The sequence below is a fragment of the Saccopteryx bilineata genome, chromosome 5, assembly GCF_036850765.1.
Source record: "Saccopteryx bilineata isolate mSacBil1 chromosome 5, mSacBil1_pri_phased_curated, whole genome shotgun sequence".
Taxonomy (NCBI): domain Eukaryota; kingdom Metazoa; phylum Chordata; class Mammalia; order Chiroptera; family Emballonuridae; genus Saccopteryx; species Saccopteryx bilineata.
Window position 1 is genome coordinate 8,757,468 of NC_089494.1, and position 24,707 is coordinate 8,782,174.

Genomic DNA, 24,707 nt, shown 5'->3' on the forward strand with positions numbered 1-24,707 from the left:
CAGTACAAAAATCCTTCCAGGGAAGTAAAATAGCCTTGGTTTCCTTTATTCACACAGTCACTTCAATATTGAAACCTTTCCATGGACAATACATTATGTTGGAAACAGGGGAGTCACACACAGAAATGAAATTTATGCCTGGTGTCCAAGAAGGTAGGTAAGGAAGGACAAACAGATACTGGAGGAAAGAAGGAAGCCCGTGGGGCCCAGCACGGGACAAAGGATAGGGGATTTTCAGGCTTCTTCTGCCAAGAATGCTGCCCATCAGGCTCTCTGCTTCCATCTACAAACTGCCATATTTTGTGGTCCAGAGTTGGGTGAGGGTCTTTTTCATCACGTGCCTCCTATTTCAGAGAAATGGAAGATACTCTTGTTCTCACCTGCATCTTGGATTCAGTTTCAGGCCGTCGCCTCCAGTTATAAAATGTGCAGAGCATTAGCGAACCGCAGCCGAGCTATAAACTACGACCGGCCACAAGAGTGTGCACGTGAGATGACTGCAATTTTTTTCTGCCAAACCAGAATTAGCCGGTACAGGAATGAACGAGACAGGAGATTTGAAATTGCACTGATTGGAAGGGAGCTCAGGTTAGGTTCGGGCCACCTCCAGATGGACCCTTTATAAAGACACACGGACTGAGGTCTCGAGCTCAAAGCTCCATCCGACGCTCACCTGGCCCGGTATCAAGCGACAGAGGAACCGGGAGCCCCGCACCGAGCGCGCGGAGCCGGGCGGAGCGCCGAGCCGGAGGCACCCGCAAATCCAGGATGATCGGCGACATTGCAAGAAATCTCTACGCCCAGCCGCTTAGGGGGCTCCGAGGAAAACAGCAAGTTCGGGGATCCTGGCTGGGCGCCCAGTGAGGCCGCAGCCCCGCGCGCCCTGGGCGGTGAGTATACCGAGGCCGCGCGGCGCCGCGGGCCCGCGAAATGGAGCGGCTTTGGGGCATCTTGGAGTTGGGGACTGTGAGTGGCCGCTGCGCCCCAGGGACCCTCGGGAAGGGGCGGCGCAGGCCCAGGGCAGGGTTGGGAAAGGCTGCCCGGCGGTCGAGGGCAGGGCTGCTCCGGGGCGCGGTGATAGCGCCCAGGCCGCCCGTCGGGGGGCTCCCGAGCTGCGGGCGAGGCCACCTCGGGGCGGGTGGGGGAACCACAGTCCAGGGCGGAGCGTGAGGATGCGCGCCTCGCTCCCCCGCGGCCCGGGCCCCGCGCGAGTGCTCTGGGGCCGTCCGGACTCCCGGACCCCCGCCCTGCCCTGGAAGCGCGCTCTGCCCAGCACCTGGCCGCGCTTTCCGTCTTCTCTCAAAGCCTCACTTTGGGACTCGAACCACCAGTCATGTGGCGAAGAGTGGAGACCCGGGGCTGAGGCTCGGGGACATTCAGGGGCGCGGGACGCCTCCCGCCCAGGCTGCGGTGACTGCGATCCGCCCCGCTTCCCCGCGAAGCTGGCGGGTTCTGAGAGCGCCTGGGGACGCCCGGTGCCCGGGGATGGGGGTAGGGGGACCTCGGGACACCCCGGAGGGGGAAGAACAGAGTACCCGGGAAGGGCGGCGGGGGCCGCGGGAGGGCGCTCAGAGCGTACAGATGCTGGTCCGTCAACCTCATAACGGTTCTGATCAGGGCTCCTAGAGAAGAAAGGGGGGACTAAATGGGGCGAGGTGCCAGGGACGGCCATTTCGGGGCCAAACGCCGCCCAAGACATTGGAGCTGTTTTAGGAGCTCAACTCTGCTGTTTACCATGTAAGCCTTTTTCTTTCCGCGGAAAAGTTGATTCAGGCTCATTAGCAAGGATGAGTGAGGATTATCATTGGGGATTAGAAAGATCCCCCCCCCCCCCCCCCCCCCGTTTCTAGGTTCTTTGTGGTTTAGTGTGTGAGAGAGAAGATTGGGGCAGGGAGTGGGTAGAGAGAGAGGGAAGGGAGTGTGAAATAAGCTTTGGAATCCGGCAGGCCTGGGTTCCTATTTGGGCTCCACTACCTGCTAGTTTAGTTCGACCTCTCTAAACTTCACTGCCCCCATTTTGACATATAGCCTCAGTTTCCCTATCTGGGAAATGGGACTTGAATACCAACTGGACTGGATTGTTGTGGAGAAGCCACTTAGCGCAGTCCCTGCCTGACTCTTTGAAGGCGAGCTCAGCACCAGGCTCTTCAGCCTCTTGGCCTCAAGTGCGCCCTCTAAAGGCCCAACAGCTCCTAGGTGACCAGGTCTAGAGGCCAAGTTTCTACAGAGCCAAGTTCAAGGTAGACCCACCACATACATACGTTTGAATCTAAATGAAGAACCCGCTACCAACATGGTCTGTCCACCTTTGGAGCAGATTTGTCATTTAGTTTCAACTTGGTGCTTTTCTCTTTCCTTCTTGTTTATAATGAGCTCACCGCATGCTCACATAATCACAGTAGCCAACTTAAAAGTGAACAACTTGCTTAGGAAACTACCCCAGCAACAGAGCTGTGGAAATTTAATTCCGTTTTCATCTCCAAGACACTCCAGGAGACTCTGACCTCCATTTGTAGCCAGCATGTGTTACTTAATTTCCCCCTTTAGGATTTCTTTTCCCTGTTTGGTGAACTCACATCTTGGGAGAATGGAAAGTTGACTATTGGTTCCTCCATCTTTCCATTCCTTCCTTCAGCTTCCTCAGCATGAGGCCAAATGTTGTACGCTGAGCTTCCAATAAGCAAGCCTAGAATAGGTAACGTCCATGCTGTCCCTTAGCGGAAGCCCCACACCCACTGCCTCCATTTGCCCCGGTGTGCCACATGCATGTTGTCAGGTTAGATGTGCGTCAGACATGGAAGGGGGAGGGCTTGAAATCCCCATGGAGAAGCCTTGGAGCCTGGGGTCTGGCGTTCCAGAACCCTCTCCTAGGTCTGGTTCTCTGTCCAGGTGCATGGGAGGTTCATAATACACAAACCGTCCTTTTCTACATCATAAGTATAGACATGCTAACATGCTATATAAGCAGACTTGGGGTGGAGCAGATAGATATTTATTCTTCTGCTGACTTTTGTTTTTTAGTGAACCTGATTGGACAATAAGTTAACTGTGATTCATCAAGACAGGAATTACTTTTAGAGAGATTTAAGTGCAAATCGTGGATGACCCTGGTAGACCTTCAGGGACCTCCTGAGGACCTGACAATTTCGTTTACCCGTCCTTACCTCCACGCCCAGCAGTGTTCTCTGTCTGACACAATAGTCTACAGGCACGGCTGTGCCTCTGGAATAAAACTGGTCCATGAAATGCTATTCAACGTGCTTTATTTATGACCAAATAAATGGGAAATGTCAAGAGCAGTTCAATAGCAACTGCATCTCTTCACTTATAAAATAAATAATTCAGTAAGACTAGGAAGTTCTTAACATTGCTTAGAAAAATGCTTACTATTTCAACCCATGGGTTGCAAAAAATGACTTCTGTATTTTTTTATAGATATTTTTTATTTATTCATCTTTATTAGAGAAACAGAGAGGACAGAGAGATATGAAAGAGATAGAACAGGAGGAGGAGCAGGAAGCATCAACTTTCATAGGTGCCTTGACCAGGCAGGCCTGGGGTTTTGAACTGGCGACCTCAGCATTCTAGGCCAATGCTTTATCCACTGCACCACCAATGGTCAGGCAACTTCTGTATTTTTATTTCAAAGTCTTTCTTAGGTGTAGATGGGCTGTAGGAAAAGGCCAAGTTGTGTTGTTTTAGCTTATGAAACAGAGCTGAGCACTGTCCCACTGATTGTAAATGATGCTATGACTTCTAGAGGCCAGTCACACCCTCCCACAAGCTGCTGTTTCTAGTTGCCTGGGATTCTGCAAACAGCTAGCAGAGACTGAGGGAGGACAACCGCCAGACACCCTGGGAACCCTTTCTGGGTTCATCCTCGGGGCCCTTTAGATGGTGCCGTGTTTTCTGAGCTGTGAGCTTTGGAGAGAAAGGGCTGCCGCCTCCCTTTCTACCCCTAGGCCAGCTATTCTGTCCTTGGGGGAGAGGCGGGTGGTGGCAGACAAAGGCACAGGCCTGGAGCCCAACACTGGATTTCCCAAGAAAAGTGGCTCTTGGATGAATTGTCTTTCTTGTGTTTCCCATCTTTTACAATTTAGCCACTAATCCATTGGAGGCAAGAGGCTGATCCAGCCGGTGTTTAAAAGATAAAAGAATCTTTAATTTCTAATAAAGTTAACATGTTTATTTAGATTTCTTTCTTTTTTTTTCTTTTTTTTACCAATGCGGTAGATAAAAAGGAGCAAAGATTACTTGTAAAACCATCATCCATAAGATAAGGTCGTCCATCAACATTCCTCTTTGTTTCACTCTAGTCTTTATTCCTATGGATACTTATCTTTTTAACAACAACAAGGGGATCATGATGTGTGTCTCATTTTGTAACTCCCACATGTGATTCGCACTTTCCGTGTCTTCGGAGTTAGGTGCGATTTGATGTTTTGATGGTGGATTTGCATTGCATAGCTATACCGTGACTGATTTATTCAACCCACTCTATCTAATGTTGGCCATCTGACATGTTTGCAGGGGATTTTTTCCTACTATTTCAAGGTTCACTATTATAATTTAGTTGGAGTTTGAAGGATGAGCAGAAGAGGACCAGGTTAGAAGGAGAGCAGTGTGTTCCCGAAACAGGGAAGAAGAGAAGGTCACACACAAAAGCTTAGAAGAAGCCGTGCCAAGAGTAGGGCGCTGCATGCTGCGCTTCACAGGGCTGGGCAGCAAAGTGCCGCGGCTGAGGGTCAGGAAGAGGGACCTGGTGGTGGCAGGGGGCTGGGGCTGGGGGGTGGTGCAGGTGCACAGAGGGAGAACCAGGCCGCAGCCAGAGCACAGGACCAGCCCTGGGCGACCAGACCCAAAGGAAGGGGGCGGATTAGATCCTCAAGCTAACTTGACCAGGGCGGGGAAATTACACGGGAGGGCAGCGTGTGCTCCCGTCCAGCAGCCTGGGTGACGGGAAAGGGGAAAAGGAGCCGGGCAGAGAGCAGCACTGTGGATCGGAAGTGCCGCCCTGGAGAACTGGACCGCCCTTTAGGAAACAGAATCACGGGAAAGATAAAAATAATAACAAGAGGCCTGACCTGTGGTGGCGCAGTGGATAAAGCGTCGACCTGGAAATGCTGAGGTCGCCAGTTCGAAACCCTGGGCTTGCCTGGTCAAGGCACATATGGGAGTTGATGCTTCCAGCTCCTCCCCCATCTCTCTCTCTCTCTCTCTCTCTCTCTCTCTCTCTCTCTCCTCTCTAAAAATGAATAAATAAATAAAAATAATAATAAAAAAAATAATAACAAGAACGAGGTCTGAGAGACGGGAAAAATCTCGAAGAGCCCCAAGCCAGATCCATTAAGTTAGGTGTTCTACAGGCATCGCTGGTTCCCTGGCGCCCATATCTCCCCCACAGACTCAGCAAACGTTCCCAGTAAAGGGTCAGAGATGAAGAATTTCAGGTTTTGCAGGCCACATAACCTTCAAAAAGTAAAAACGATTCCTAGCTCTGGGGCATGCAGAGAGAGGCTGTGGGCAGGGCGCAGTTCCCCAAAGGCTGCTCTGTCCTCCCCGCCCACACCAGAACACGGCTGGGACCCATCCCCCTGGTGGAGGTGTTCCCGGTGTACTGGAGATCATTTCTTTGCACCACCTTCCTCCATTGCCGCAAAATGATTTTTCAGTAATGATCATATAACGTGGTCAGTAATATTCATGATTGTCTTTGTTCTTCTGTTTTAAGTTAATTAATTGGGGGAAAAGGAATAGATTTAAACTTTAAAGACAGCATGCAATTTGAGTGAAACATTTCATGCAGTGACCCAAATTTCACGTTCCAAGTTAAAGTTTGTCACTCCGCACTCCTGCGCTCTGTTTTGCTATTTTAAATTTTAAACAAAAATACAATCTCCAGGTGGGCACATGGAGCGGCAGAAGTGTGACGTGATGTGAGTGCTGGTCTTGGTCTCCATAGTAACTGCTTGTTACTGTTCACTCAGATGTCCTGCTACAGGCAGTGGCAGGTGGCAATGCAGGGACTGCAGACGCGGACTGGGCCGAGGTGAGCTCCTGCTATTCTGAAATCCTGGGAACTTACTCTCAAAACAAGTGTGTATAGTTGGACCACACCTGTGCCAGGGGTCAAATGCATAACCAGCAGTTCCCTGAAATAACTTTTATGTAGAATATAATGTTTAAGAAAGAATGAGTATCCTGACCTGTGGTGGCGCAGTGGATAAAACATCTACTTGGAATGCTGAGGTCGCAGGTTGGAAACCCTGTGCTTGCCTGGTAAAGGCACATATAGGAAGCAGCTGTTATGAGTTAATGCTCTCTGCTTTCACTCCCTCTTTCTCTCTCTCTCTCCCTCTCTTTTATTCTCTCTCTTCTCTCTAAAAATCAATAAAATCTAAATATATATATATTAATTTAAAAAAAAGAAAGGATGCGTAATAAAAGCATGCTAATTTGAAGCTTACAGGCATAACATTGAAACAACTGTTTGGAACTCATAAAATAGCAGAGCAGGCCCTGGCCAATTGGCTCAGTGGTCAGCCCGGTGTGTAGAAGTCCCAGGTGCGATTCCTGGTCAGGGCAAACAGGAGAAGTGACCCTGCTTCTCCACCCCTCCCTCTTCTCTCTCTCTCTCTCTCTCTTTCTCTCTCCTGCTCTCCCGCAGCCATGGCTCCAACAGTTTGAGCAAGTTGGCCCATGGCGCTGAGGATGACACCATGGCATTGCCTCAGGTGCTAAAATAGCTCGGTTGCTGAGCAAGGGAGCAGCGGCTCCAGATGGGCAGAGCATTGCCCCACAGGGGGCTTGCCAAGTGGATTCTGAACAGGGCACATGTGGGAATCTTTCTTTATGCCTCCCCGCCTCTCACTTAATAAAAAAAAGAAAAATAGCAGAGCAAGTTTGAGTTGAGTGTTGTTGTTTTAAAGTTCTCTATTGATGATGTCCCACTGAATTCCATGCTCTGGGCTTGCTGCTCCACTCCCTGTCCCTGCAATGCTGCTCTGCAGGGATCAGGTCCTCCTTTGGAACTTCCCAACACTCATTTTCATGTGGAGTAAGCAACATTCTCTTTCATTATCCTCAATGTTAAGGCCCCTTCATAACCACCATCCTTCTTGTTCTCAGCCAATGACCCAACTTCCTATTACACCAAAGAAATTAGACCAACAGGTATAACCTTCTACCCACTTCTCACCGTCTCATCTCCGTCCACCCTCTGCTTCCTCTATCTAGTCTCAGAGGATGGGTTGCTCCCCCTGGTCAAGACCAACTCTCCAGCCCCACCACCTCCAGGGTTAGTCATCCTTTTTCCTTCTCCTTCTGTCTCTTTCTCTTTTTTGCTCCATACCCTCAGTTCTTATGCACAGCCTTACTTCTCATCCTAAAAAATAAAATAAAAACCAGAGTTCTCCTTGACTTCACACCACCCCCTCCCAGCTCTCTCCAGCCTCCTTCCTCTTGCCCTAACCTCTTCAGAGATGTGTCTTTGCAAAACACAAATGGCTATCATTAGAAAGGTGTATCTCTCATTGTCAGATAATACACTGACCTTCTACTTCATCAGTCTCCTCTGAGCTGGGTGCTTAGTCCGTCTGAGGCTAATCTATTCTTGGATATGCAAAAGGTGGACCAGATTCCATGCGGGGGGGGGGGGGGCAAGGTGAAGCTACCCAGGAGGCTGCCCGCCTAGAGTGTATTCCTTCCCTGATATTCACATCACCTGTCAATATCCATCTCAGTAAGGGACACAGGTATGAGCTTTAGAGTCAGGCTTCAAATGTTGATTTCCTGTCTGACCACTATTTACTGGCTGTGAGACTTTGGAAAAGTCACCTCCCTTCTCTATTCCCATATGTTTAAAATAGGGATCATCATACTGTACATACAGGATAATTTTATTTTATTTTATTTTTAAAGATTTTATTTATTTATTTTTTTTTACAGAGTCAGAGAGAGGGATAGATAGGGACAGACAGACAGGAACGGAGAGAGATGAGAAGCATCAATCATCAGTTTTTTGTTGCGACACCTTAGTTGTTCATTGATTGCCCTCTCATATGTGCCTTGACTGCGGGCCTTCAGCAGACTGAGTAACCCCTTGCTCAAGCCAACGACCTTGGGTCCAAGTTGGTGAGCCTTGCTCAAACCAGATGAGCCCGTGATCAAGCTGGCGACCTCGGGGTCTCGAACCTGGGTCCTTCTGCATCCCAATCCAACGCTCTATCCACTGTGCCACCGCCTGGTCAGGCCATACAGGATTTTAAAGTTTAGCAAGTTTCCTATGTTCCCAAATCTGCATAATGACAAAAATCCATCTGAAGTTCTGATGAGGAGGAGGCCGCTTTTGTTATGATGAGGCGGAGTGATCCAGAGAAGATGAAGATTTTGTTTTGTTTTGATATTCAATGAAAGGATTTGTTGTGTGTTTTTCCCCCCCCCAGAAAATCTTGGAAAATGTATACGAGTCATGAAGATATTGGGTATGACTTTGAAGATGACCCCAAGGATAAGAAGACACTCAAACCGCACCCAAACATCGATGGCGGATGGGCTTGGATGATGGTCCTTTCTTCTTTCTTTGTGCACATCCTCGTCATGGGCTCCCAGATGGCCCTGGGGGTCCTCAACGTGGAATGGCTTGAAGAATTCCATCAGAGCCGTGGCCTGACCGCGTGGGTCAGCTCCCTCAGCATGGGCATCACCTTGATCGTGGGTATGTTCGCCTGTGACCTGCTGTAAAACTGAGTCATGATAAAATGACAGTCCCCACTGTAAATAATGTTTTATATCAGGGGTTGGGAACCTATGGCTCACGAGCCAGATGTGGCTCTTTTGATGGCTGCATCTGGCTCGCAGACAAATCTTTAATAAAAAAAATAATGTTAAAATATAAAACATTCTTATGTATTATAATCCATTCATTTCTAACCACTCATGTTCATGGTTGCGGGTGGCTGCAGCCAATCACAGCTGTCCTCTGGGACAACACCAAGTTTTTATTGGATAATGCGTAATGTACACGGGTCATTGTGTGGCTCTCAGGGAATTACATTTTAAAATATGTGGCGTTCATGGCTCTCTCAGCCAAAAAGGTTCCCGACCCCTGGTTTTATATTGTTAAAGCAATAATGTTAATGTTGCTGCTTTTCTGTGTGTGTGAGAGAGAGGGAGAGAGAGAGAGAGAAACATCAACTCATTGTTCCACCTAGTTGTGCCATTGATTGCTTTTCATATGTGCCCAGCGAACTCAGGAGGTCAAGATGGCGCCCTCGGATGGAACCAGCAATGTAGGGATTGGTGGCCCTGCAATCGAGCCTGAGGCCCTGGGCTCAAGCTGGTGATCCGAGGCTCAAACCGGCAACCTCAGTGCTCTGGGGCAGTGCTCTATCTACTATGCCACTGGCCAGGGAGATGTTGCTATTTTTTTATTGTGGTAAACTATTCAGCACATAAAGTTTACCATTTTAACAATTTTTGGGTATATGGTTCCATGCCACTGAACATATTCTTTGCCACCGTCTCCCTCCAGAACTTTTTTCATCTTCTCAAATTGAAACTCTGTACCCATTAAACAGAAGCTAAGTCCCTATGCCTTCTTCCCCAGCCCCTGCCCACCAGCACCCTGCTTTCTGTCTCTGTGAATCTGATTGCTCTAAGTACCTCGGAAAAGTGGGATCATATCATATTTGTCCTTTTGTGGGATTTTACTATTTGAATATTGTAAACATTGGGGGATTTTTCAGCATTTTTTTTTCCTGAAGTTGGAAATGGGGAGGCAGTCAGTCCCCTCCCGCATGCGCCCGACTGGGATCAACCTGGCATGCCCACCAGGGGGCGATGCTCTGTCCATCTGGGGCGTCACTCTGTTGCGACCAGAGCCATTCTAGCGCCTGAGGCAGAGGCCACAGAGCCATCCTCAGCGCCCGGGCCAGCTTTGCTCCAGTGGAGCCTTGGCTGTGGGAGGGGAAGAGAGAGAGAGAGAGGAAGGAGAGGGGGAAGGGTGGAAAAGCAGATGGGCACCTCTCCTGTGTGCCCTGGCCGGGAATCGAACCCGGGACTCCTGCATGCCAGGCCGACACTCTACCACTGAGCCAACCTGCCAGGGCAACATTGGGGGATTTTTAAAATTGATCATTCTTAAAACTCTCTTTGCCCCAAGCTCTGTTTTCTTAACTGTTATAACACTGTTGTATATTATTACTAATATCTGTTCATCTAACACTTACAAATATTTCTAAAAGATAAAAGTTCCAGAGAAAACACTATAAAATTCAACTTACAATCTTATTTCAGTGTTCTAATTAATTTGAAATATTGACCCTGTGTTAATGGAAAATCTGTTAGACTGTTTTTAGAAAGGTTACTGATATAGCTAACAGAAAGGAATAATAATATATTCTTGCATTTTCTGGCTAACCCTACCCACACAGCAATCTATGAAACCAATTCTTTTCCATTTGCAGGTACTGAACCAGGAAGTTATAAATGTACTATGTTATTATACTAGTTCATGTGTCTCATTTGGGGAACTAAACAACTTTCACTGTCAACAACTAGTTATGATACACCAGGCGCTTTCCTTGACTTTATCTCATTTAATTTTATTTAGTTCTCTTAACCATCTACCACTGTGCCCTAATGTTCACTGGCTCCACTTGAAAGGAACAGAGATAGTTTTGTCAGTTATTTTTTTTAATTTAAAGTATTTGTGATATCTTTTATACTGGAGGGAAAGATAAATGGCCTCAAATCTTTTTCTGGTTTTGTGGGAGTGTATGTGTGACAAGCCCGTGTGTGTTTGCTGGGGGTCTGTGACTTTTCAGTGATTTCTACATTAGCGAGTATTGCGTGAGTCCAGCTCAGAGATTTGTTGATTGTGGCTGGCATTCAGTTGGCGCTGTTTGGGTGAATACACATGACTTTAGCACAGTGATAGTGCTAATGGCAGAAAACAGGACAGAGTGTTATTTCCCCAAGATATGGATACTTTTATCAAAGGGAATTAATACTAATTTAGCTTTTAAATTAAATAAGAGCACCATATGTGTGTGAGAGAAATGCTGAGAAATTCTTTTTGCCTATAACATTGATGAACCGACTCCTTCACCCCTGAGTTGGCCCTGTTAAAACTAGGACTATTTTGTCTTGTGAAAAATGCAGGTAGGTTTGTTGTGTTGCAGTGAATGTGCTGGTTTTGTTTTTGATGTAATTCTACCTTCTCAATAGGTCAGTAAAAAAAAAAAACTCTTCTAGAATGCTTAAAATCCGATGTGTTTTGTTGTTATTTTACTTTTTTTAAAAATAAATTTTTATGCCCTGACCAGATAGCTCGGTTGGTTAGAACATCATCCTGAAACACAGAGGTTGCCATTCGATCCCCAGTCGGGGCAAGAATGGAAACAGATCAATGTTCTTTGTCTCTCTGTACCTTCCTCTCTAACTAAAATCAATCAATAATTTTTTTTTTGCCCTGGCCGGTTGGCTCAGCGGTAGAGCGTCGGCCTAGCGTGCGGAGGACCCGGGTTCGATTCCCAGCCAGGGCACACAGGAGAAGCGCCCATTTGCTTCTCTACCCCTCCACCGCACTTTCCTCTCTGTCTCTCTCTTCCCCTCCCGCAGCCAAGGCTCCATTGGAGCAAAGATGGCCCGGGCGCTGGGGATGGCTCTGTGGCCTCTGCCTCAGACGCTAGAGTGGTTCTGGTCGCAACATGGCGACGCCCAGGATGGGCAGAGCATCGCCCCCTGGTGGGCAGAGCGTCGCCCCTGGTGGGCGTGCCGGGTGGATCCCGGTCGGGCGCATGCGGGAGTCTGTCTGACTGTCTCTCCCTGTTTCCAGCTTCAGAAAAATGAAAAAAAAAAAAATAATAATAATAATAATTTTTTTTTTAATTAAAAGGAATTAAATTTTAAGGGGTAGAACAAAGTACTTGTGGATGCCATTTTTAATTTTTTTATTGATCTTTGAGAGGAAAGAGAGAAACATTGATTTGTTGTTCCACGTATTCACGCCATCATTGGTTGATTCTTGTATGTGCCCTGACTGGGGGATCAGCCCCACAATCTTGGCGTTCCCAGACAATGTGCTAACCAGCTGGGCTACCCAGGCCAGGGCAGCGTATTCAGAATTCTGTTTGAGAGCCCAGACTCCCTGAACTCCAGACAGTGGAATTTTAGGTTGCAGACCACCTTTTCCACAGGAAGAGTACCTGAAAAACCTCTTTTGCTCTGGGGCTCAGAAATCCTAACGCAGCAAGGCTCATAGTTATATCAACTCAAATTCGTTTCTTCTATCTATCATGACCCTAAATGCTGCCCATTATCTTGAGTTGCCTGGTACAAGGTGGCTACAGTTGTGTTTAGTGCTTTTCCAAGCCCAGGGCCATCAAGTACAGCCCCCTGAATTTAGCACTGACTACATGCTAAGTGCATATTATGTGCATGATCTCATTTGATCATACGGCAATACCGGAGGCTAGGCCATCATCTCCACCTGACAAGAAGACCATTCCACACTCCGAGGCATTAAGTAACGTACCTAAGGTTAAATAGCCAGTAAGTGTGGGACAGGCTTTAAACCTGGTCCATTGGACTTCAAAGTGGTGTCCACTCTACCACACTGCCTGCCACTATGTCAAATAAGAACTGAAAATATGTTTGCACTGAATCAACAGAAATCACTTATATTTTCTAAGCATTGTAAGCACAATTGGGTTACCTCCGGCTTGAAAGCCATCTCTCTCTTGGGCAGTAAGCTGCATATGGGAAATCCAATAATTTCATTCTTGTCTTTTATTCTTTGCTAGCATGGGTTTTTCCAGTTTCCTACAGAAGTTTCCAATTTTTAAAAACACCTTAATTGGATCTACAGCAGCCTTTGTGATGGCTCTCGGAATCGTTCTCGGTGGCAGCTATGTTGTTAGGGGAATCTCTGGGCTGCAGAAGGTCACTGACTTACTAAGTAGATTTAGCACAGTGGGTGTCAGTCTTGGCTGCATATCAGAGCCCCCTGGGCACTTTTTAAAATGTATTGAGGTGACATTGGTTAATAAAATTATATAGGTTTCAGGTGTACAGTTCTATAATACATCATCCGCATATTGCATTGTGTGTTCACCACCCTGGGCACTTTTAATAACTGTGATGGTGAAGCTGCACTTGGACCATCACAGCAGAATCTCATGGGATGAGGACCAGGCATCAGGTTTTACGGGGAGGGAGGTGTTTTCTTAAAGCTCCTAGGTGACAGCAATGTTCAGCCAAGACAGAGAGCCATTGATTTAGAGGGTCCTCATGCCTTGTCGCTGTGTGGGGTTGTTACTCCAAGAGACCAGGAGTTCAGTGAGCACTCTGATCTCCTCCAGGATTGTGTGTCAGGGCTCACCTCAGACTGTTCCCTCACCTCAGCTGTTTTCAACCTGCCAGATGCTGGCTGGGCAAGAAATGACGACTTCCTCAGGGTGCTCCCCGCAACAGCGGAACTCTCACTATGTGGCAAATGGGCTGGGAGTCAGATTCCGTCTTCTGAAGAGAGAGTCTGATATGGAGTATGATCTCGTTCCAAGACACCGAATTCCTCTACAAGAGTGGGACTCAGAGCCAACGGGCGGTATCTCCGTCTTCTCTCTCCCCTCGCTGTAGACTGCATGGGGGGGGGGGGGGGGTTATTAGTTTTGTTGAAATAAGATTTCAAGCTCGGAGATGCCACTGAACATCAGTAAACAGTGGTTAAAAAAAACCAAGGAACTGTCAGAAAGCTTGGGTGTGATTTCCTTTTTCTGATGTGTCTGTAGTTTGTAACTGTGGCAGTCGCTGCACTTCTGGGTCAGACTGTGCCCGTCGGCAAATCTTAAGTGACAAGAAGCTCCCACGCCAAGGAGGTGAAAGTCGAGGAGCCAAAAAGCCAGACACCATTATCAACCAATGTTCTTATCAGTAAAGCAATTCATATTTTCCTTCTGATATGTAATAGTCCTGCAGACACGAATATCTGCGCTTGGAATTTCCCCCTTCTTTCCTCACATGCATTTTCCCCCCTTAATTTTATTTAGAAAATTAACTTTGAACAGGGTGACATTGATCAATAAGAGTACATAGGTTTCAGCTTACATGCTTTCTTTTTTTTTTTTTTTTTTTTTAATAAATTTTTATTAATGGTAATGGGATGGCATTAATAAATCAGGGTACATATATTCAAAGAAAACATGTCTAGGTAATTTTGTCATCAAATTATGTTGCAAACCCCTCGCCCAAAGTCAGATTGTCCTCCGTCACCCTCTATCTAGTTCTCTGTGCCCCTCCCCCTCCCCCCAACTCTCTCCCTCCCTCCCTCCCATGTCCTCCCTCCCCCCCCACCCTTGGTAACCACCACACTCTTGTCCATGTCTCTTAGTCTCATTTTTATGTTCCACCAATGTATGGAATCATGTAGTTCTTGTTTTTTTCTGATTTGCTTATTTCACTCCTTATAATGTTATCAAGATCCCACCATTTTGCTGTAAATGATCTGATGTCATCATTTCTTATGGCTGAGTAGTATTCCATAGTGTATATGTGCCACATCTTCTTTATCCAGTCCTCTATTGAAGGGCTTTTTGGTTGCTTCCATGTCTTGGCCACTGTGAACAGTGCTGCAATGAACATTACATGCTTTCTTAATACGAGTTTCATGCGCGTGCAGAAATGCTTGCTTCTGGGCCTTCCTGTCATGTGGAAAATATGTTCATGCTTCTGCACTGTGATCTGTTGACCTTTCATATCCTAAAAGGCCTATTAACAGCAAAGCCATGAGTCATGCATTTTTTTCTTTTCTATCCGTTTTTTTCCAGATTTCAGGACTGAAGTGACCACGGGTTTCAAAAAATAAAAATATTTGTAAAAAAAATCAAAGAAATATCTTTAACTTATGATTTCTGAATTTTACTTGTCCCCTATAATTCCCACAGATGTTTATCAATGTGCTTAGTTTATATATTTGTATAATGTGTTTATTTTCTACTACATATAAGAGTATATTCATTTAGCATATATTTACTATATTAAATATAAGAGGTTTACCTACTGAATTATTTTCTATAGTGCAATGGGGCTAATTAAATGAATAAGTCTTTACCTTCATAATTTTTAGGATTCAGTTCTCTCAAAACCATTTGACCAAATATATATATATTTTTAGCTAACCTTGTATCCAAATATTCATGTGAATATAGTTAAAACTTTATAGGGTATTTTTCAATTTGGGCTAAAAGGGGAAGCTCCTTAGAGTTCAACAAGTTTTTTTTTGTTTTTGTTTTTGTTTTGTTTTTTTTCATTTTTCCGAAGCTGGAAACGGGGAGGCAGTCAGACAGACTCCTGCATGCACCCAACCGGGATCCACCCGGCATGCCCACCAGGGGGCAATGCTCTGCCCCTCTGGGGCGTTGCTCTGTTGCATCCAGAGCCACTCTAGCGCCTGAGGCAGAGGCCACAGAGCCATCCCCAGCGCCCAGGCCATCTTTGCTCCAATGGAGCCTCGGCTGCGGGAGGGGAAGAGAGAGACAGAGAGGAAGGAGAGGGGGAGGGGTGGAGAAGCAGATGGGTGCTTCTCCTGTGTGCCCCGGCTGGGAATCGAACCCGGGACTCCTGCACGCTAGGCCGACGCTCTACCGCTGAGCCAACCGGCTAGGGCCTAATAATGATTAAAAAGAAAACCAAGATGATGTTTGAAATGTACCATCTTACTAAACACTGAGTGCAGCCTCATACTGTTTTACAAAAATCTGGATTGCTATGTGGGCACGGAATCATTGATCACAAGGCAAGCATTAGGCTTTCATGATATCAGAAATTAGCACAAAATCAGAAAGGAAAAAAAGAGGATTGACAAAAATTAGAGTGTCATAGTAAAATAAGTAATCAGAACGTGTATCATACAATACTGTACTGCTGTGAATATTGGAACATCTTACGTAACATTACCCATTGTATTCCTGAATCTCCATATGGTGTCGTAAATGTGTAACCTGATGGGTCCAGTCTGAAGAGTTCTTTTCAGCTTAGTTTATATCTGGGTGTCCTCATAAAAATAGGCTACAGGTTCCTTTCCTGAAGTGTGTGAGTCCTGAGAACCCCCTTCCTATATTCCCTTTAGGTTTGGGGTCAGAAACTGAAATGTGTACAGAGACCAAACAAGTAACGTAAATGAGGGCAAGAGGCCAGATATAAGACTAAAGGGAAGGGTGGAGACTGTGGCAAACTAGAGTGGGTGAGATGCAGCTAAAGGGATCAGCTACTGCATGACACCAGCTGATTTGAGCTGTGTGGGAAGATATTCTGTGTTGCCAGTAAACTTTTTTTGAATTCTCTTAGTTTTTAAATGTGACAAATGATTCAAAACATTTTTAAAGCACTGTTTGGATAAATAAAACACATTGATAGGCTGAACAGAGCCCCTAGACCACTAGTTTAGGACTTCTGGTGTAGCCAAGAGAATGAACCAATTTGTCTACTATATTTATTTTAGGTCTGCCTTCCTTGAAAACCTACAGCCTTAGGCTCTCCATTGAAATAACAATAATAATAATTATTATTTTTTTGTATTTTTCTGAAGTTGGAAACGGGGAGGCAGTCAGACAGACTCCTGCATGCGCCTGACCGGGATCCACCCGGCATGCCCACCAGGGGGCGATGCTCTGCCCATCTGGGGCATTGCTCTGTTGCAACCAGGGCCATTCTAGCGCCTGAGGCAGAGGCCATGGAGCCATCCTCAGCACCCGGGCCAACTTTGCTCCAATGGAGCCTTGCCTGTGGGAGGGGAAGAGAGACAAGAGGAAGGAGAGGGGGAGGGGTGGAGAAGCAGATGGGCGCCCCTCCTGTGTGCCCTGGCTGGGAATCGAACCCGGGACTCCTGCACACCAGGCCGAGGCTCTACCACTGAGCCAACAGGTCAGGGCCTCCAGTGAAATTAAAATCCATCTCTACATCCTAAAAGCTATTTGCATAGAATGCAATGGGATTTTGATCCATGGAAGCCCCCAAGTTTTATTACCTTGTCCCGAGCTCAGAATGTCTTGCATACCTTGATCCCCCTTTCTGTCTCTGACCTCATGTGCAGGTAGAGCCTCTGACTCTCTCATGTAGGCAAGATTCCCATACATATGCATGTATTAAATTTGGGGTGTTTTTCTCTTGCGAAAAGAAAAGGATAGATACACACATAAAGCAATGTTGGTTTTGGTGTGTTTTATTTATTTATTTATTTATTTATTTTTGTATTTTTCTGAAGTTGGAAACGGGGAGGCAGACAGACTCCCGCATGCTCCCGACCGGGATCCACCCAGCATGCCCACCAGGGGCGATGCTCTGTCCATCTGGGGCGTCGCTCTGTTGCAACTAGAGCCATTCTAGCACCTGAGGCAGAGGCCACAGAGCCATCCCCAGCACCCGGGCCAACTTTGCTCCAATGGAGCCTTGGCTGTGGGAGGGGAAGAGAGAGACAGAGTGGAAGGAGAAGGGGAGGGGTGGAGAAGCAGATGGGCGCTTCTCCTGTGTGCCCTGGCTGGGAATCGAACCCGGGACTTCTGCACACCAGGCCAACGCTCTACCACTGAGCCAACCGGCCAGGGCTTTGGTGTGCTTTATTTAACAGTGCTAGTAATGTTTTATCTTTAACTTCATATGATGATTTACTCAACAAGCAGGAAAATAAAATGCTTTCTTCTTTGTCCATTCCCTTTTCCATGTTCGGTGGCAGGACCTTTCATCGGCTTGTTCATTAACACTTGCGGCTGCCGCCGGACGGCAATCATTGGAGGGCTCGTGAACTCGCTGGGCTGGGTATTGAGCGCCTATGCCGCCAACGTTCACTATCTCTTTATCACCTTTGGAGTGACGGCTGGTAAGCAGATTGATTTTCTTTTAACTTGCCTTTAAATGTTTCGATTGGGCATTTTGGCAATGAATTTTATTGTTCAGGAAAGAGACCAATTAAAATAGTTTGTCCTTCTGTCTCCTCCACCCCACCCCCACTTTATCCTCCAGGAAATAGATACTTTTTGCTATATTAATTATGCCTTCAGCGTGGGCAGGACAACCTGACAACTGTCCTTGGCCTCACTAATAGAATTTAATTAAATTTTCCATCCCTGGTTCTAAGCACTGTCCTTTCTCTTGTAAGGAACAGGAAAAGGAGGGTAAAACCACAGATGTAGGTGAAATATTAAGGAAATTAATACCATTCTCTCATTTAATAACTGCAGAACCAAGCATGAGTCACGGGGGGGAAAAAATCATTTTCTCCTTCAGCCCTGTTCAAATTAATGGCATAGAAGCAAAACCCACCTACACGTGAGGCTCTCGCAGCAGATCTAGAGCACAGTTAGAGTGGCAGTCCCCAGCGAAGAGGCAAAGACGGCTGCCAAGGCAGCGCAGTTTGCGTCTCCGTTCTGATAAATACCCTCCCGGCTGTAATTTCCTTTATCAACAGGTGGCAGAATTCACACAGGTAAGTAGTTTCTTACTTGTACGGTAGTACTTCAATGAACCAGATCCAGCTTTTGTTTTTTTGTTTTTTTTACTTTTCAATTACAGTTGACATACAGTATTATATTAGTTTCAGGTGTACACCCCAGTGACTAGACATTCTATAACTTAAGTGACCATCCTGATGAGTCTGGTGCCCATATTATTGACTGGGTATCCTGTGCTGTAGTTTGCGTCCCCGCGACTGTTCTATAACAACCAACTTGTACTTCTTAATCCTTTTATCTTTTTCAACAACTTTCCTAACCCCTTCCCATTGGGCAACCATCAAAATGTTCTCTGTATCTATGAGTCTATTTCTGTTCTGCTGGGTTTTGTTTTTTTTTCCTGCTTGTTTGTTTTTTAGATTCAGTTGTTGATAGATATGTATTTATTGCCTTTTCTTACCCCCCCCCCCCGAAGCTGGAAACTGGGAGGCAGTCAGACAGACTCCCACATGCGCCCGACCAGGATCCACCCGGCATGCCCACCAGGGGGCGATGCTCTGCCCATCTTGGGGCGTCGCTCTGCTGCAATCAGAGCCATTCTAGTACCTGAGGCAGAGGCCACATAGCCATCCTCAGCGCCCGGGCAAACTTTGCTCCAGTGGAGCTTTGGCTGCGGGAGGGGAAGAGAGAGACAGAGAGGAAGGAGGAAGGAGAGGGGGAGGGATGGAGAGGCAGATGGGCGCTTCTCCTGTGTGCCCTGGCCAGGAATCGAACCTGGGATTCCTGCACGCCAGGCTGATTTATTGCCATTTTATTCATATTTTTCCCCACATATACCATGCTTATTAAGATATAATTTGCATGTAGTACAATTCAACCTTCTTAGGAAATGGCTCTATGCACACAACCACCACCCCAGTCAAGGTATAGAATAATTTCATCACCCCCCAAATTTCTCTGGTACTTCTCCAAGTCCCTGAAAACCACTGACCTGTTTTCTGTCCCTACAGTTCTGTCTTATTCAGACTATCATATAAATGGAATCATACAATATGGAGCCTTTGGAGTCTGGCTTCTTTCTCTGAGCATAATGCATCTGAGATTTAACCACGTCGTTGCATGAAGACATAGTTCTTTCATTTTTGTTGCTGAGTAGTATTCCTTCATATGGATGTACCTATCACAATTTTCCATTCACCAGTTAAAGGAAGTTTAGGGTTTTTCCAGTTTTGGGTGATTATGAATATAGCTGCTCTAAACATTATTGTCCATATTTTTTATCCTTTTTTTTCTTCCTCCTCCTCCTCCTCCTTCTTCTTCTTCTTCCTCCTCCTCCTCCTCCTTCTTCTTCTTCCTCCTCCTCCTTCTTCTTCTTCCTCCTCCTCTTCCTCCTCCTCCTCCTTCTTCTTCTTCCTCCTCTTCCTCCTCCTTCTTCTTCTTCTTCCTCCTCCTCTTCCTCCTCCACCTCCTCCTTCTTCTCTTCTTCTTCCTCCTCCTCCTCCTCCTCCTCCTCCTCCTCCTCCTTCTCCTTCTCCTTCTTCTTCTTCCCTTTAACATTTCATGTAATACTGTTTTGGTGGTGATGAACTCCTTTAGCTTTTTCTTGTCTGGAAAACTCTATATGTCCTTCAATTCTAAATGATAACTTTGCTGAAAAAGTTGTAGGTCCTTATTTTCATCACTTTGAATATTTCTTTTTTTTTTGTATTTTTCTGAAGCTAGAAACGGGGAGAGACAGTCAGACAGACTCCCGCATGCGCCCGACCGGGATCCACCCGGCACGCCCACCAGGGGCGACGCTCTGCCCACCAGGGGGCGATGCTCTGCCCCTCTGGGGCGTCGCTCTGCCGCGACCAGAGCCACTCTAGCGCCTGGGGCAGAGGCCAAGGAGCCATCCCCAGCGCCCGGGCCATCTTTGCTCCAATGGAGCCTTGGCTGCGGGAGGGGAAGAGAGAGACAGAGAGGAAGGGGGGGGGGGTGGAGAAGCAAATGGGCGCTTCTCCTATGTGCCCTGGCTGGGAATCGAACCCGGGTCCCCTGCACGCCAGGCCGACGCTCTACCACTGAGCCAACCGGCCAGGGCCACACTTTGAATATTTCTTGCCACTTCTGTCTGGCCTGCAAAGTTTCTGTTGAGAAGTCAGCTGACAGTCAAATGGGAGCTCCCTTGTAAATAATTAACTGCTTTCTTTTTCCTGCTTTTAAGATTCTCTCTTTGTCTTTAAGCCTGATTTTCTTTATAAGTACAGACTTGCAATCCTAATAAATAACACATTGATGGTAACATTAGAATAAGAGATAAAAATTATAGTTCGGAATTCGTGCTTTTGTCTCACTTATTATCTGTGTAACTTGGATAAATTACCTCACCTACTTAAGCCTCAGTTTCCTTATCTGGAAAATGGGATAATTAAGAGTACTTGTTTTACAGCGTTGTTGAAATGATTATATGAGATAATCGGTATGAAGCACTGGGCACATAATAAAGCTAATATGTAATGGTTATTAGATATACAGTTGACCTTTGAACAACACAAGTTTGAACTGTGTGGGTTCACTTGTATGTGGATTTTTTTCAACAAATAGTGTAAGTATATTTTTCTCTTCCTTATGATTGTATTAGTAACATCTTCTATTTTCTAGCTTACTTAAGAATACAGTAAATAATTAATATAACATGCAAAACATGTGTTAATCAACTCTTTATGTAATTTGTAAGGCTTCCAGTAAACAGTAGGCTATTAATTAACTTGGGCGTTATCAAAAGTTATACACAGATTTTCAACTGTGCAAGGTGTCAGCATCCCTAACCCCCATGTTGTTCAAAGGTCAATTGTATAATATGAAATTTTTATTGTATTATAAGCTCAAGTATATGCTTGTAAAGCCAGCAGCCATGGCTGCCACTATCAAAGCAGCCCGGCCCATGCAGGTTCGCATTGGATTCGGACAGTCGGTAAAGAAACAATGAAGCCAAAAGCTGATGGGCTGTCATCTTTAATTCTAGCTTGCTCCCGGCGGGCAAGTAAAAACACACACTGGGCTCCAAAACCCACTCACATTCAGTGCTCACACAGCTACTGACTTATCCGAGTTTCCTAGAATCAAAGGTTTCTAGCTCACCAGCCTTATTCTCCTCAGTTCCCTATCTCCTTCCTTATCCCAGATACAAACTCTACACAAACTGGCATCTCTCTCAGTACTCCACCATCTTGGCTGCTTCTCCTGGCCCCCTCCACGTGGCCACCTTCTGCTCTCTGCTCTGCTCTCCCCTCTAATGATAATCTCAGGAACCAAGAGCGCAAGCTCCTGTTCTGCCCCCATTTTATAGTGTAGATTCCAAACCTTTAATCCAATATACAAAATAGGGAAGTCTCTAATACAAGACACTTCTCTGAGGCATGATTGGATTGTACCGCCCCACCTCAAAACGGGTGGGAAAGGCTTAATCCCAAAACCAAGCCCTATGCCCACGGAGACACACATTAATATCACCTGGGCAACAGCCTCCACGTGGGCAGCGCCACTTTAACAAAGTGAGCATAATACATTTTATCTGCCCAACAATGCTTTATTTATTTATTTTTATTTTTAATTTTTTTTAAGTGAGAGGAGGGGAGATAGTGAGACAGACTCCAGCATGTGCTTCTGCTGGGATCTACCCAGCAGCTCCCGTCAGGAGCTATTTTTAGAGCCTGAGGCTGACATGCTCAGACAACAGAGCTATCCTCAGTGCCCAGGGCCAACACTTGAACCAGTTGAGCCACTCGCTGCAGGAGGGGAAGCGGGAAGGAAGAGGAAGAGTGAGGGGAAGAGATGCAGATGGTTGCTTCTCTTGAGTGCCCTGATCAGGAATCAAACCTGGGACATCCATACTCCAGGCCAGTGCTCTGTCCCCAAACAACTGGCCAGGAGACCTGTTCATTTTTTCAGATAAGACAATGATAGGATTATGTTGTTTAATCATAATCAATATTTAAGAGATTCATTCTAAAAATGTTTGCACATAAAATGATATAATCAAAATTTGCTTCAAAATATTATGGAGGGCATTAATTCTGTGCCACAATATTTAATATGAAAGAATTTCTTGGTTGTTTAACAAGTACTTTTTCCCCCCAAAATAAGCACTGATACATTTACTTTGCAACTGAGACTTTTTTTGTTCCTTAATGGTGGAAGTAGAAAATTAATCTTGTACTGAAAGAGATAGCTATTATTTTTTAAATGTGACCACTTGTCTTCCCGTAGAACTTGATCTCATTCCTTTGTTGTGAGGCAGGCATTGTTCTAGGTACCTGGGAGAGTGTTCTAGGCCCATCAGTGAACAAAACACAGCCCTGACCTCATGGAGCTCCTTATCTAACAAACAGGGGTGCAGGGGGTGGGGGGTGTCAGGTCATAAACAATACATACAGTAAATAAGCCTAATTCTTCTCAGCAACCTGCTGGCAGCTGGGGGTGAGCAGTGTAGGGTGAGAGGCAGTGTGGGCAGGAGAAAGGGACCCAGGAGAACGCGACGAGGCTCTGAAGTCGGGTCTGAATTCCATCCTGATCTCTCCAATTATCAGCCATGGGATCTTGGGAAAGTAACTTAATCCCCATAAAATTCAGCACCCCCCTATTTGTTTGTTTGCTTATTTATTATTCTCAGAGAGAGAAACATTCGTTCATTGTTTCACTTATTTACGCCATCATTGGTTGATGCTTGTATGTGTCCTGAGTTTCAGGGAGACAGGACCTGAGACTTTGATGTGTCAGGGCGACGCTCTAACCAACTGAGCTACTTGGCCAGGGCTGTTCAACACCCCCTTTTATAACCACAGCTAGTTTTCTAAAGAAAACTCAATCAGATTAAGCCTGGAAAGCAACCAGCATATTCTCGGCACTCAGTGCTAATTATTACGGTATCAGGCTGTGCGATCAGTCTGGTCTCCTCCCAAAGTCAAGTAATTCTGCAACTATTAAATGATGCTGAACTAGGGAGGCATCAGCTTCAGGGAGTGACATTGATCAGAGTCTCTTTTATACTGTACGCTGCCATCCTAATGTGGGGAGCTCCAGGTGGGGCCCTGTGATCATTGTAATGGGGCTCATGGGCCTGACCAGGCGGTGGCGCAGTGGATAGAGCATTGGAATGGGAGGCAAAGGACGCAAGTTCGAGACCCTGAGGTCGCTGGCTTGAGCACGGGCTCATCTGGTTTGAGCAAAGCTCACCAGCTTGAGCCCAAGGTTGCTAGCTTGAGCAAGGGGTCACTCTGTCTGCTGTAGCTACCCCCCCACCCCCCGGTCAAGGCACTATATGAGAAAGCAATCAATGAACACAAGGAGCCGCAGTGAAGAATTGATGCTTCTTATCTCTCTCCCTTCCTGTCTGTCCCCATCTGTCCCTCTCTTTGACTCTGTCTCTGTCACAAAAAACAAAACAAAACAAAACAAAACAAAAAAACCCACAAAAAAACAAAAAAACAAGAGAATGGGTCTCATGGTTTCTCTGTCTGTTCTTGGAACTTGAGAACAACCCACAACCTCTTGGCCAGTATTTTATTTATTTTATTTTCATTTCATTTTATTTATTTGTTTTTCGTAGACTTCATTCAGAAGAGCAGGTTTAGGTCCACAGCAAAACCGAGGAGAAAGCACAGACAGTTTCCCAACCACTGGCCCCAATGCAAACACCCCCCACCAGCATTTTAATTGTGTCTGTGCACATCAATCACAGACTGTGCTATTTTCTAGGAAAGATACAATTCAAAAGCAGGGCTACAAATAAGTGTTAGGTGGTTTTGACATGGAGTACGTATATTTATGGCCACATTATAATTCCTTTTATTCTTCCAATTAATTTGTGAACAGACTGGCCCCTTCCTGAGACCTCTGCAAATTGCCTGAGGGTGATCTTCCTCCCTTGTCCATAAATACTCTCCCAGGTACTCCTTGCACTTAGACCTGACACCAGAGCCCTTGGAACCCGTCCGTTCTTTCAGCAGATCACTAAGCACACACCGCATTGTTCTGGGCAGTAAGGGGCGCGTACCAGGGGTGACAGTCAAGATGCAGCCCTGCTCTGGAGCTTACATTCTGATGTGCGAATGGGAATTGTTCTATTATTAAAGTCACCTGTAATGGCCCTGGCCGGTTGGCTCAGTGGTAGAATGTCGGCCTGGCGTGCGGGGGACCCAGGTTCGATTCCCGGCCAGGGCACATAGGAGAAGCGCCCATTTGCTTCTCCACCCCCCCCCCCTTCCTCTCTGTCTCTCT

General features: G+C 46.2%; 1 protein-coding gene across 4 annotated transcripts in view; it reads left to right on the forward strand.

The window, feature by feature from the left end:
• The first annotated feature begins 500 nt into the window (after positions 1 to 500).
• SLC16A14 (solute carrier family 16 member 14) overlaps positions 501 to 24,707 on the forward strand; it is a 45,996-nt gene continuing 21,789 nt past the window's right edge. The window contains exons 1-4 of one of the 4 annotated variants that reach the window (XM_066279949.1): positions 501 to 890; positions 5,988 to 6,049; positions 8,445 to 8,716; positions 17,732 to 17,875. In XM_066279949.1, coding sequence (XP_066136046.1) covers positions 5,988 to 6,049; positions 8,445 to 8,716; positions 17,732 to 17,875 — 478 coding nt within the window. In that variant the 5' untranslated portion in view covers positions 501 to 890. The remainder of the gene's footprint in view (positions 891 to 5,987; positions 6,050 to 8,444; positions 8,717 to 17,731; positions 17,876 to 24,707) is intronic. The other 3 variants (XM_066279946.1, XM_066279948.1, XM_066279947.1) reach the window with 3 other exon arrangements.